A 13,201-nucleotide genomic window follows, 5' to 3' on the forward strand; every position below is an offset into this window, starting at 1 on the left:
TGTTTGAGTCCGAGATTGGCCAGGTTGTCCAGAAGGGAGTTGGTGTTGCTGTCGTGTTTGTTTTCAAGGTGGAAGTTGAGGTCTCCTAATAGAATGTAGTTCTCGGAGGCGAGGGCATGTGGGCTGACAAAGTCTGTGATGTCATCGCTGAATTGAGTGCGGGTACCTGGAGGTCTGTAAATGAGGGTGCCTCGGAGTGTGGTCCTAGGGTCGGTCTGGATCTGAAAATTGAGATGTTCAGCGGATGTAAGATGATCGTTGGAGCTGGTTGTGATTTTGATGGTATTCCTATGGATGATGGCGATGCCTCCTCCTGTTTGATTGGTGCAGTCTTTTCGGATGATCTTGTAAGCGTCCAGTATGGCTATGGCGATGTCGGGTGCTGATGATGTGTTCATCCATGTCTCTGTGAGGAAGGCGATGTCCGGCGACGCAGTGTCGAGTAGGTCCCAGAGTTCAGTTGCGTGTCTGTGGACCGAGCTGGTGTTCAGCAGGATGCACTTCAGGCGGTTAGAGTCGGTGCTATGTATGGAGGAAGTGGATTTGGCGAGGGTCCTGAAGCAGTTGAACTTGCAGGAGAGGCAGGCGAATGGGCCGTGGGTTCGTCCTGGGGTGGCATCGCAGCATTGTGGTGTGCGTCCGGGGTTGAGGGCGAGGAGAGATGCGGCATCATATGTGACTCTGGTGGGTTGGGAGTTGCGGGGACCAGGGGGTCTGGCGCTGGGCGCAGTCCAGGCGCGGACGGGCGTGGACGGGCTTACCTTTGGCGCACCTTCGGCGCGCATGGGGCGCGTCCGCTGCGAGTGAACGCTGCGCGAGACATCATCTGTCATAAATGGATAGTGGAGGGGGCGGGGGCGAGGGAGGAGCAGCTGGGAGGCAGGTGCGTGTTGTATTTCCGGCCAGGGGGAACAACAACAACAAGAAAATGGCTGCTAGCCAAAAAGCCGAGACACGATAGGGTATGCACACAGTGGGCGCGCTGCAGACGATTAAACAGACAGCAATGCACAAGTCACAGCAGAGTAAGAGCGCTCTATGGCAATTTAGCGCTGCAAATCTATTCGTTATGGCAGATTTCAAAGATAATAATTTAACAGATAACGATGATCTAAACCGGCAGTCTAGCGCAGCGATACAAAGTTAACTTCAATTAGGCTATATCGGTTCTTGTGGAGTAGCGCTACGATACCAGTCTGGGGATTTGCAGGTAGCGTAGAGAGCAGCGTGTGAGCGTCCGCTTCTGATGGGGATCAGGGCGGTCACAGGGAACACCAGGGAGAGCGGCTCATACAGGTCAGTGGGAGGGAGGAGCAGCTGGGAGGCGGGTGCGTGTTGTATTTCCGGCCAGGGGGGAACAACAACAACAAGAAAATGGCTGCTAGCCAAAAAGCCGAGACACAATAGGGTATGCACACAGTGGGCGCGCTGCAGACGATTAAAAAGGCAGCAATGCACAAGTCACAGCAGAGTAAGAGCGCTCTATGGCAATTTAGCGCTGCAAATCTATTCGTTATGGCAGATTTCAAAGATAATAATTTAACAGATAACGATGATCTAAACCGGCAGTCTAGCGCAGCGATACAAAGTTAACTTCAATCAGGCTATATCGGTTCTTGTGGAGTAGCGCTACGATACCAGTCTGGGGATTTGCAGGTAGCGTAGAGAGCAGCGTGTGAGCAGCCCGATCCTTGTCCGATTTCCACTTTGTTTCAGCCTTCTCCTCCAGTATTTCTCTCCTCGCAGCCCCACCTGAACTGTGACTGTGTCACTTATACCAGAGGTTTCCCTAATATAAAGGCTTTGCATGATCTGCAGTTTCTAGCGACAATTAGAGTAGTATGTTTTTTCCTTAAAAATGTCGGAACACATCTGCAGCTACTTCCTACACTCTACAAAACATTAGACATTAGGGTCACATTTTAATTCTTGGCACGGAAGGGGAGGGCTCCATTAATGAAGGCCGCGACGAGGGTGGCGCATGCTGGCCGCTGCAAGACCTCGAGGCGATGAGCGCGCGCAGACATTTTCAGGAAATCTACCAAGTTGAAGGGGCTGAGGGGGGCTCAACTACTCGACGGACCAGGAAATACATTTCACAGAGTCACACAGAGGGCTCTGTTGACTGCTGTTTGGGCCCTTTGTGAAATTCTGTGGCGCGACCCTAGATTTGTGGCATTTTCCACTCAAAATGGTGCTGGCGCTATATGTTCCCTCACTGACATGTGGGCCCCCTATAATTATTTAATAAGAATGTTGTTTTGGGGGTGGGTCGCGAAACTCGCTTTCACTTACTTGTCCAGTGGCAGTACTGCCTTTGTCACTGTGATCGTCATGTTCTTCCATCTCGAGCCGGGCTCCTTGTCGTGACTCGTTACCAGTACGCAGGCTGTAGTGTGCAGACACCGACTGCAGACAGCGTGGCAATAGCCAGTATAGCACACACGCACAAGCCATGGCCCAAAATCAAAACTAGAAAATACTGGTCTTTGGACTCCTCCCCAGACCCCAGCAAACCAATCACTGGCAAAACAGCAAGCAAGTGTTGCTGGGTCTCCTGGAGGAGGCAACGGCCACTGCCACGCCCACACACGTCTCTAAGCCTGACTACTGCCCCGCCCCCAGCCATTGGAATCAATTGAAGGCCTCCAACTCCTCCCTGGGCCAAGCCAATAACGCCCAAAATCCAAATACTATTCTGGCAGTGATCCTGCCTACCTGTGTGTTGTCACTGCCCTGCAGAAATCTTCGCCCAGCCAAAAAGCATGCACAGAGCAAGGGCCATCCTCCCCCACCCCTTACAGAAAACCATAGATTTGCATGTTTGTTGCTGCTCAGTGTTCCATCAGGCATTTTTTTTTGTGCCCCTGGGTGGCAGGGCGACGCCCATCTCGCCCGTGTACACCAGCCACCCCTGAACCAAGACACCACAGGGGGTGAATCCTGAACGTGGTTCAGACACCTCAAACCAGGGTGCGATTGTAGACCAGACAACAGTAGGGCTCAATACCACAGCTAAAATTTCCTGTAGCAGAGGCGGGGCTCGATATTTGCCCCCGAATACCCCATCCAAGATGCCCACAAAAGATTACGAGCACTCAAGTGTCTTCACACACTGGGGCTCGCTGTATGTTAAACCAACAACCACAGTTAGCGGATCTCTGGCCAGACTTGACTCAAAGGTTAGGTTTAATTTGTACCTCACACTGGGGCTACTCCTCACAGTCACACGCTACATGGGTGATAGCCTCCCACAATACCAGATGGTTCGTAGCTTCACATGATTGCTGTCAAACTTCACTTTAAAAGGTCAAGATCTCTCATTTCACAACGCCATTAGTCATAACTGTACTCCGTGGCTCTTACACTGGCTTTTGACCTTGATCATGACAGCTGGATCTGGCACTGTTAGGTCTTAGGGCGACCCATTTCGGGGTCACTGGTTGGGTCTTGTGGTGCCAGATAGTTTAAACACAAGCTTTAAATTGTAGAGAGTCTTTTACCTTTTTTTCCTTTGTCCTCTGTTTCTGTTTTGTTCTGTTTCTCAAGTATTCTTTCATGTAATTTCAGCATCTTTTTAGGTGGTACACGTGGGTTCTTTTTCTCAAATCGTCGCCAAAAATGTTGTAAATAAAATGTAGTGCAGTCCATGTAGTTTCTTGTAGGTACTTTATTCCAGGTTAGATGGTACAACATTAGAGGACGACGAAACCCCACCAGGAGCAGCCTCCTGTCGCTCCGCTCTTCATCCAACTGACAGTCTTTCACACTCAACATTCTAACTAGCTCTCACACCAAACATTCTAGTCTGAGTAGCAGGAATACAACAGCCTTCTTGCCTTCTCTTTCCAGTCAATCAGTCCATATTCTAACAGGCAGCAGAACCCTTGTGTTATGTGAACCACCAGAGAGGTATTCTCTCTTGAGAGGCTCTGACAGTCTGGGCCTGGGCTCAGGTACACAATATCTGGCTTATCACCACCATCTAGCAGGCTCCCTGAACTGAGCTGACAACCTGACTTGAGGTTCTCTTGCCAGCCACAAATGGAATTTCCACCCATAAATGGTATGGAACAGACTTACCCTGTGTAGCACCATTACCATTCACTTGGATCTTTTAGCCACTTGCAAGAATGCTTATTGCCCAAATCATTTATTTGTTTGCCAAACACGCCCTCTTTATTCAAGTCCTCAGAAGTCATGAGGTTTTTGAAGGTGTTATTGTACATATTCCATCCTTCCCATTTTTTATATGTCTCTGTGGGACCTTAAAGTGTTTCTGGCATCCTTGAAGTGTGCTCAGTTTGAACCTCTGTATTGCTGTCAGTTGTGACTTGAGATTTTTGGTGGCCACCACTTTGGCTCTGTGCATCAGTCAAATGATAGAGATGTGTGCTTGGCCCCCCTACGCTTGTTTCTTACCTTAAAAGCTGGTCCTGAGAGCAAAAGCACCTTTCCATGCAGAACTGATTCCCCAATTCCATATGGGTAAATCCTTTACAGTTCACACTTGTTTCCTCTATCCCACCCCACTAAGGGGAAGGAGAGGCTGCATAGCCTGGACCCTCATGGGAAAGTCAGTCACTACTTTTACAGAATCAAGGACTTCAAATCTGACGACCAACTTTTTTTGGCTATGTCGGCAAAAACAACTGCTAAGTGTTCAAGAAAAGTACTTTTTTTCACTGAATTGTTTTTCGTGTTAAAAGCAAAAAAATTCCTTTGCCAAAAAAGAACCACCAGGAAGAATCAGAGCTCACTCTACAAGAGCGAAAACATCTTCTTCGGTACTGGCAGGTGTGTACTTGCAGCATAAATGGACATTTTTTCATATGTTCTCCAAACACTATTGATTGGATTTGGAAGTGTGAAAGAAGGTCCATTTCACTCATTCCATGCTCCAGGACTTTCTGCTGTAACCTTTCCTTCAGACCCACCACCTGGTAGGGCTTATTGCTTTGGATATCTGTTGAAAAGGTGAGGAAACTGCAGGTAGAAATCTCCACAGGACAATCAGTTAATTACCTTTGGTAACAATCATTCTGGTAGGTAATCTGTCTACCTGCAGGTTCCTCACCAATCCTAGGCACTTCTCTTTTCTGAAGGATGGTTTAGTCTTCTGAATCAGGTTCCAAGGTAGAATTGTTGCACTCCATGTTCATTGTTGAATTAAGCTGAGTTATTCCCTGCCTCTAGGGCCCCGGCAAAAAGACCAAGAACTGACGTCAGCGCACGGGTGTGGTGCTTTGTGACCTATAAGCTTTGTTATCGACCAGACTAGCTCCTTTCTTGTGGTTGAGCGTGGGCCCCTAGTTTGGGCTTGTGGCAGGCGCTTTTTTACTTTACCAAGGTAGAGATTTTTTTTCAAAAGGTGCCGACTGCATTATGGTAATTGGCAGAATTCATGAGGATCGAGACTGCAGCCGGAGTCCACAGCGGTGCTTCTCAATTGCACAAAATGCAGATGCAGAACTCTATGGTTAAGGCCCTCCTCTAGGAGTGGTGCAAACTACCTGAAGGTCTAGTGTATGTTTACTCTACTATTTGTGTGTGATGGAGCAAGCAGTGTATTGTTGGACGACTGCATAAAAATGGTCTTTGTTCTTCTTCACCGGATGTTTTGTGGTGAGTATTCAAGGAATGTGTATTAAGAGACATTCACTTGTTTTCGTAAGCTTGCTTGCTTTGCTCACTTGAGTGTGTAGGTTAAGGTGTGATGCTCTTTTGCTGGTTATGTTCGAACTGTTTGAAGACCTTCTTTTCCTGCTTGCTGCCCTACGGCACTGTAGGCAACATTTAAGTTACAATTTATAGGCCACATTTTGGGTTTAGGCCACATTTTAGGATCGGGGGCAAATTCGAAATCAACTGTGGAGCCAGGGATTGTTGTCTTGTTGCCTAAATCTATTGTGCCTTTTGGTGATACGTGTCGATATTATGCAGTATTCCAGCAACACTTGTTTATTAATGGATTCATTAGAATGCTTCTAAGAGACCAAGTCATCACTTGCATTACTGCCGTTGTTAGATGACACATTTTAACCGCACTACTGCTCAACTTCCTTGTTCGTGGATTTTTTTAAAGCATTATTTTGAGTTTAAAAAAATGAAAAACGATAAAGCATCTAGAGGCTAATGTATTAGTTTGTGTGAACATAACTTAAATACTGTTCCCTTTCAAACAGCAGTTTTAAACTCCCAAAACAAACGTTTCATTGTATTTGCCATTGTCTGGGGCTTTGCTGTCTATGCACTTAACCCATTGTGGATCCCCTCTGCTCAGAACCTCTGAGGTGACTGCCTTGAGGCTCAGTTCTGGTATCTCCCCATGTAGTCCTAACTCCTCCGCTCCCATGGACCCCATGGCAACCACACTCCCTGCCTTGCCTCTTTGAATTCCTATGCCACCTGCGTCACCAGTGTTCTGTTTGCTAGATATTTTGGTGTATTTTCTTCATGAAATTCATATTTGTATGTTTCTAGATTTTACTACGACGAAGTAGTAGTCCTGGTGAATTAGACCGGCATCCGGAAGTGCATCTACTGCAGGAAAGGAAAAGAGTAAAGAGTAAGTTTCAATGAAACAATGAAGGGGGTCTCTGTTGGAAGGGTGTCATTTGTTTTATTATCATGCTTTCTGAAATGTAGACACCTCTTTTTGGACTTAGGTCAGTGTTGTAGACCTACTAGCCCTCTTGCTGTACACTGTGGTATGTCTAATCGTGTGATCAGCTGCAGTTTGAAACACATCCTATAATCCTAAAATATCATGTTGTTTTATTGTCTGGCTTCATATGAAGTATTGCCGGATTCTGTATATACCTGTCCTGAGATGCTACTGATCTAAGGTATGAGTTACTGCAGGCAAGTGCTGTTGGGTAAGTGGCATAACGCTGAGCACAAAGTGATGTCACTGAAGGCCTGCTGCTTCATTTATCCTCACTGTCCTGATATGGAATTCTTTTGAGTTATATTGTTATTTCTAACACCTTAGAGGGTGAAAGGATTTCTGCATTGCCCAGGAATTAGCTATTTTTTAGTGCTTCCTTTCCCTGACTAGGTCAGACAGCGCTTTGATATTTAGCAAGGTTCTAGGAAGCCTTTGGGTGCACCATTAAAAAGGTGATGGTTGTAGTGACACACAATGGGAACAGCTGGGTGCAGTGAAAGAGGTTTTGAGGTGCAGTAGGGTGCTTAGGCATGGAGTGTTGTAGCGAGTGGACGTCGAGCTCTTCGAAAGGCTCACTCGTGACTGTTCTGTGCTGCAGGTGAGAGTGCCAATGAGACATCTAACGGGTTCAGCCAGGAGCCGGAGAGTTCCTCAATGCCATGGCAGAGCTGCGACGAGGAGGACCATGAGCTCAACTCACCAGAAGACGTTGCGATTGATCCAGACTCTCGTCACTGGCTTCAGCTCAGTCCAGCCGATGCAACGCTTTTGACAGGTACATTTATATGTGAGGGAAATTCTGCAGTGTTGTGAAGTTTCTGAATTTGAGCGGAATTTCTTTTCATTCGTTTCGCTTGCAATTTTTAAGTGTTATTTCGGCTCTATAAAATCTTAAACCACATAGTATACAGCTCAGACAGCACTTCTTTCCCTTCGCTGCACCACAAGCAGGGTCTGTTTTTTATTTTTTTATTTATTACATGGAAAAAATAGTGAAGTAATCGTGTAATTTAGACAAAAAACACGAATCTATCTTTATATGTCTGTCTGTGTGCTTATGTACAATTCTTAAATCTTCCAACAGCAGTAGAGCGGTCTCAGCAGAAGCTTTGGTGTATTATTGGATTGCCTGCATCCTTCATTGACCCTGATGTCATTTTAGCCATACCCAAATAATTTCCTATCACTACAGGCAGTTTTGAAATGCATCGACTGTTTGAGCTTGAATCTAGCATATAGAAACCGGTGCTCACTTCATTAGCTAGCTTCAGTCTCAATAACCTGAAGCAGCAAGCGCGCTGAACCGCTGGAATTAGCATGTGATACTATGTTTTTATTGTGCAAGAGACTGATCAAGCGAAAACACAGGGAAACAAGGAATGAATAAATAAGGAGAGCCTGCAATCGGTGAACTGTTTTGTAAAAACATTTAAAAAAAAGTTAGAAGTAACATTAAAGTATTGAAAGTTCAGCTATGTATGTATGGTTGGAGGAAAGACTCTTTAAGTTCCAGAAAGAAACTGGAGAGTTAAATGAAAAAAAAAATCCTGCAAGAAGTTCAACATCTTGCTTAAACATGCATTTGCAATGCTGTAGGTCTCGCATTAGGAAAGTTTAAGCTATTGGTCTTGTAAATGACACATTTTTTATTTATGTGTTGGTTTTGAAAATAGCGAAATTAATAGCTTTGTCATTTACAATGCCAATAGTTTTAACTTTTGCAAATGTGACATCCGTAGCATTTGTAATGCAATATGTGTTGTATTTACGTGATTTAGATGTATTGATATTACAAATAACAATGGCTTTTATTTTTTTTAAATAATGAATACTTAAAAGTTATTGTAATTTACAATGGCAATAGCTTAAACTTTTGTAAATAACTTTTGTAATGATAATGTTCAGTGTATTTTATTGTGACGAAAATCCAAGAACAGAAGTGAAATATTAACATCTTTTTGTGACATTTGTAATAAAGCTTGAAACATTGAGAGGACATATTTGAACCAGTTGTTGAATGGTTGCACAGATTGATGCTGTGGTGGCGCTGAGTGATGTTGTGGTAGCGACGAGTGATGCTGTGGCGTTTAGTGATGCTGTGGTAGCGCATAGTGATTTTGTGGTGCCCCTGAGTGGTGATGCTGTGGTGGGGCTGAGTGATGCTGTGGTGATGCGATAGATTGACAGAGTGAGTGCGATAGATAGATAGAGTGAGGGTGATAGATAAGGTGAGGGCGATAGATAGATAGACAGAGTGAGGGCGATCAATAGATAGATGGCTAGAGTGAGTGTGATAGACAGAGTGAGTGCGATAGACAGAGTGAGTGCGATAGACAGAGTGAGGGCGATAGACAGAGTGAGGGCGATAGACAGAGTGAGGGCGATAGACAGAGTGAGGGCGATAGACAGAGTGAGGGCGATAGACAGAGTGAGGGCGATAGACAGAGGGCGATAGATAGAGGGCGATAGATAGAGGGCGATAGATAGATTGAGTATGGGCGATATATAGATAGAAAGATAGAGTGAGGGAGATAGATAGATAGTTGATAGAGTGAGGGCGATAGAGTGAGGGCGATAGATAGAGTGATGGCGATAGATAGAGTGATGGCGATGGATAGAGTGAGGGCGATGGATAGAGTGAGGGCGATGGATAGAGGGAGGGCGATGGATAGAGGGAGGGCGATGGATAGAGGGAGGGCGATGGATAGAGGGAGGGCGATGGATAGAGGGAGGGCGATGGATAGAGGGAGGGCGATGGATAGAGGGAGGGCGATGGATAGAGGGAGGGCGAAAGATAGGTAGATAGAGGGCGACAGTAAACATCCCGTATTCGAGGAATTTACTGTGTGCAATTTTAATTTTGATTCAATGTTTCAATGCGTCCCCTCGAGCGCCTGTGATATTCTACTAATATAAATGAATTTGCAGATGTTAATCACTGTAACCAAACAAAAGGAGGCGGACATGTGGCGTCTGGCTTCAGAGGCACAAAACCGGAGTTCAGATTTTAGTTCCTGCACATAGGCAAAGCGTCTTATCTTTATTTAGGAAAAAAGGGGGACCCCTACTTCTAATGCATTCACTACTTGTAGGGAGTAAATTGAACTATTTTTTAGAAGAACAAATAGTAGTGAGCTTAGTAATTAAGCCAAAAAACCCAAGGAGTCAGAGAAGCTAATTGGATAATTGAAGTGACATGTAGACAAAATTGATAGAACAAAACCCAATAATTATATTCAAAATTAGTTTGTGATTTACTTAAATATTTTCTTCATTTTTTTGTTTAGAATCTCATTTATAAAAGATACATATAAGTATTTAAAACATCAATGACCTACATTTTGTGATTTCGGAAAATTATCAACATATATTCAAAAACACGGGAAGAAAGAAACAGGGAAAAAACACACAAAAAAACAGTACAAATGACTCTGATGATAAATAGGGCTAGTGGAGTAAGCAAAGCGGTGGGTGGAGACTCTACGCGCGTTTCGGCATTTGCCTTCTTCAGGAGTCCGTCATTTGCTTTAGGACAGAAACATAACAATACGCAGAGGGTATACACTTATTTAAGAAAATCTCTTGCTGGTCAGTCATCTGGGTAAGGTCGTACTCTGTACCTCGCTTGCTAATCTTCTTGTTATTATTTCTATTTATAAGATGTTTGTTCCACTTATAGGGGTATTGGAGTCATGTCCATAGATGTACGACACTTATTGGTTATTCTTCTTCCCTTCGTGAAAAATTGGTTAGGAGACGCAATGACATTCCAGGGTTGAAGTTACTCTAAGCACAAAGCTTGTTTATTAAAAGTGTCTTAGGCGATTTCTGACTGATTAATGTTAGACACTTGACCAATGTTGTGGATATTTAGTTATATATAGCTTCCTCTTTTCGAAATGCCTCTAGTCAAGTAATAACCAAAGTAAAGCGGGGCGTTTTGGTTCATCGGGATTCTGGAAACGCCTCGAGCCAAGTAGCTGCCAAAGTGAAGCCGGGAGTTTAGGTTCACCGGGGCTCTGGATGTCCTGCGTCGTCACGTCGAAGGAAAAAAACATGTCACTTCAATTATCCAATTAGCTTCTCTGACTCCTTAGGTTTTTGGCTTAATTACTAAGCTCACTACTATTTGTTCTTCTAAAAAATAGTTCAATTTACTCCCTACTAGTAGTGAATGCACATATTTCTGCGTGCAACAAGAAGTATCTGGGGGTCTGATTCCAGTCGGGGCAAGTTAGACGTTTATCCTTTTTTGACCAACAAAGTCCGTTTGAAATGGACAGTAAAATAAATAAAACACACTGCACGCCTTCTGCTGTGGGCTCAGAGACGAGAAAGGACAGGCAAGGAAGGCCCGGCAGAAGAGCTGTTATGTCCCATGCTTGTGGATGGCTGACGTTTGTGGATGTCTGATGCCTGATGTTTGTGGATGTCTGACGCTTGTGGATGCCTGATGCTTGTGGATGCTTGTGGATGTCTGACGCTTTTGGATGTCTGACACTTGTGAATGCTTGAAGCTTGTGCATGCCTGTGGATGTCTGACGCTTTTGGATGTCTGACGCTTGTGGATTCCTGACGCTTGTGGATTCCTGACGCTTGTGCATGCCTGACGCTTGTGCATGCCTGACGCTCGTGCATTCCTTACGCTTGTGCATACCTGACGCTTGTGCATGCCTGACGCTTGTGCATGCCTGACGCTTGTGCATGCCTGACGCTTGTGGATGCCTGACGCTTGTGCATACCTGACGCTTGTGCATACCTGACGCTTGTGGATGCCTGTTGCTTGTGGATGCCTGTTGCTTGTGGATGCCTGCTGCTTGTGGATGGGATGTCTGCTGCTTGTGGATGTCTGCTGCTTGTGGAGGTCTGTTGCTTGTTGAAGCCTGGTGCTTGTGGATGTCTGCTGCTTGTGGAGGTCTGTTGCTTGTTGAAGCCTGGTGCTTGTGGATGTCTGATGCTTGCGGATGTCTGTTGCTTGCGGATGTCTGTTGCTTGTTGATGCCTGATGCTTGTGGATGCTTGTTGATGCCTGATGCTTGTGGATGCTTGTTGATGCCTGATGCTTGTGGATGCTTGTTGATGCCTGATGCTTGTGGATGCTTGTTGATGCCTGATGCTTGTGGATGCTTGTGGATGTCTGTTGCTTGTGGATGTCTGTTGCTTGTGGATGTCTGTTGCTTGTGGATGTCTGTTGCTTGTGGAGGTCTGTTGCTTGTTGAAGCCTGATGCTTGTGGATGTCTGATGCTTGCGGATGTCTGATGCTTGCGGATGTCTGATGCTTGCGGATGTCTGATGCTTGCGGATGTCTGATGCTTGCGGATGTCTGATGCTTGCGGATGTCTGATGCTTGCGGATGTCTGTTGCTTGCGGATGTCTGTTGCTTGTTGATGCCTGATGCTTGTGGATGCTTGTTGATGCCTGATGCTTGTGGATGCTTGTGGATGTCTGGCGTTTGTGGATGTCTGATGTTTGTGAATGCTTGAAGCTTGTGCATGCCTTACGCTTGTGCATGCCTGACGATTGTGCATGCCTGACGATTGTGCATGCCTGACGATTGTGGATGCCTGACGATTGTGGATGCCTGACGCTTGTGGATGCCTGACGCTTGTGGGGACCTGACGCTTGTGGTTGCCTGACGCTTGTGGATGCCTGACGCCTGTGGATGCCTGCCGCCTGTGGATGCCTGCCGCCTGTGGATGCCTGCCGCCTGTGGATGCCTGACGCCTGTGGATGCCTGACGCCTGTGGATGCCTGACGCCTGTGGATGCCTGACGCCTGTGGATGCCTGACGCCTGTGGATGCCTGACGCTTGTGGATGCCTGACGCCTGTGGATGCCTGACGCCTGTGGATGCCTGACGCCTGTGGATGTTTGACGCTTGTGGATGTCTGATGCCATGTATCTACACCATTTTAAACAGTAAATATTACAAAGAGCATTTCTAGGCATTCCAAACAATTTGCAAATAAATTAAATCTCTTACTATCACATACTTTTTCAGGTCTAACAAACTGTGATAATGGTACTTTTAGAAAGCCAAACACCCCCGTCGAAATAAGAAATTCCAATATGAACAAATTATTTCCACCACCATCAATAAAACTTTAACTTTGTGTTTTTTACACGTAAAACGGCCTCACAAAAAGACATAATAGGGACAAAGTGATCTGAAAACCTTCTTTTCTAATACCAGTTATCACAAACTACAAAACACATTTCTTTCTTGCATCAACAAGACTAGAATCGTTTTGGAAATAAAAAAATACTGTTCAAACCATCAATATTTTATGAGAACATTTTGTACAGTGCCAAACGGGAGACAGAGCTAGAAAGAAGCCAACACAGAAATCTGATGCCAGAAAAGTACAGTCGGGGGGAGGGGGGCGGGGGTCATTACCCTGGCCTCTCTAAAGTTAGATGCACTGTTGTCAGCGTGAATGCAGCTGAGATATCCTCTCTCCCATCCACGCCCCTCTTGAAGTAGCTTGGAGCATCTTCTTCGCTAACGCAGGGCATCTTTTGCAGCACCCA

The 13,201-nt window shown here is 45.5% G+C and overlaps 1 protein-coding gene across 5 annotated transcripts in view; it reads left to right on the top strand.

Annotated features, from left to right (window-relative positions):
• Positions 1-13,201, top strand: part of RALGAPA2 (Ral GTPase activating protein catalytic subunit alpha 2) — a 1,781,019-nt gene that overhangs the window by 740,774 nt on the left and 1,027,044 nt on the right. For all 5 annotated transcript variants that reach the window (XM_086927515.1, XM_086927511.1, XM_086927512.1 and 2 more), the window contains 2 exons: positions 6,484-6,568; positions 7,269-7,445. In XM_086927515.1, the coding sequence (XP_086783641.1) occupies positions 6,484-6,568; positions 7,269-7,445 (262 nt within the window). The remainder of the gene's footprint in view (positions 1-6,483; positions 6,569-7,268; positions 7,446-13,201) is intronic.

Source organism: Lissotriton vulgaris, chromosome 6 (genome assembly GCF_964263255.1).
Source record: "Lissotriton vulgaris chromosome 6, aLisVul1.2, whole genome shotgun sequence".
Lineage (NCBI taxonomy): Eukaryota > Metazoa > Chordata > Amphibia > Caudata > Salamandridae > Lissotriton > Lissotriton vulgaris.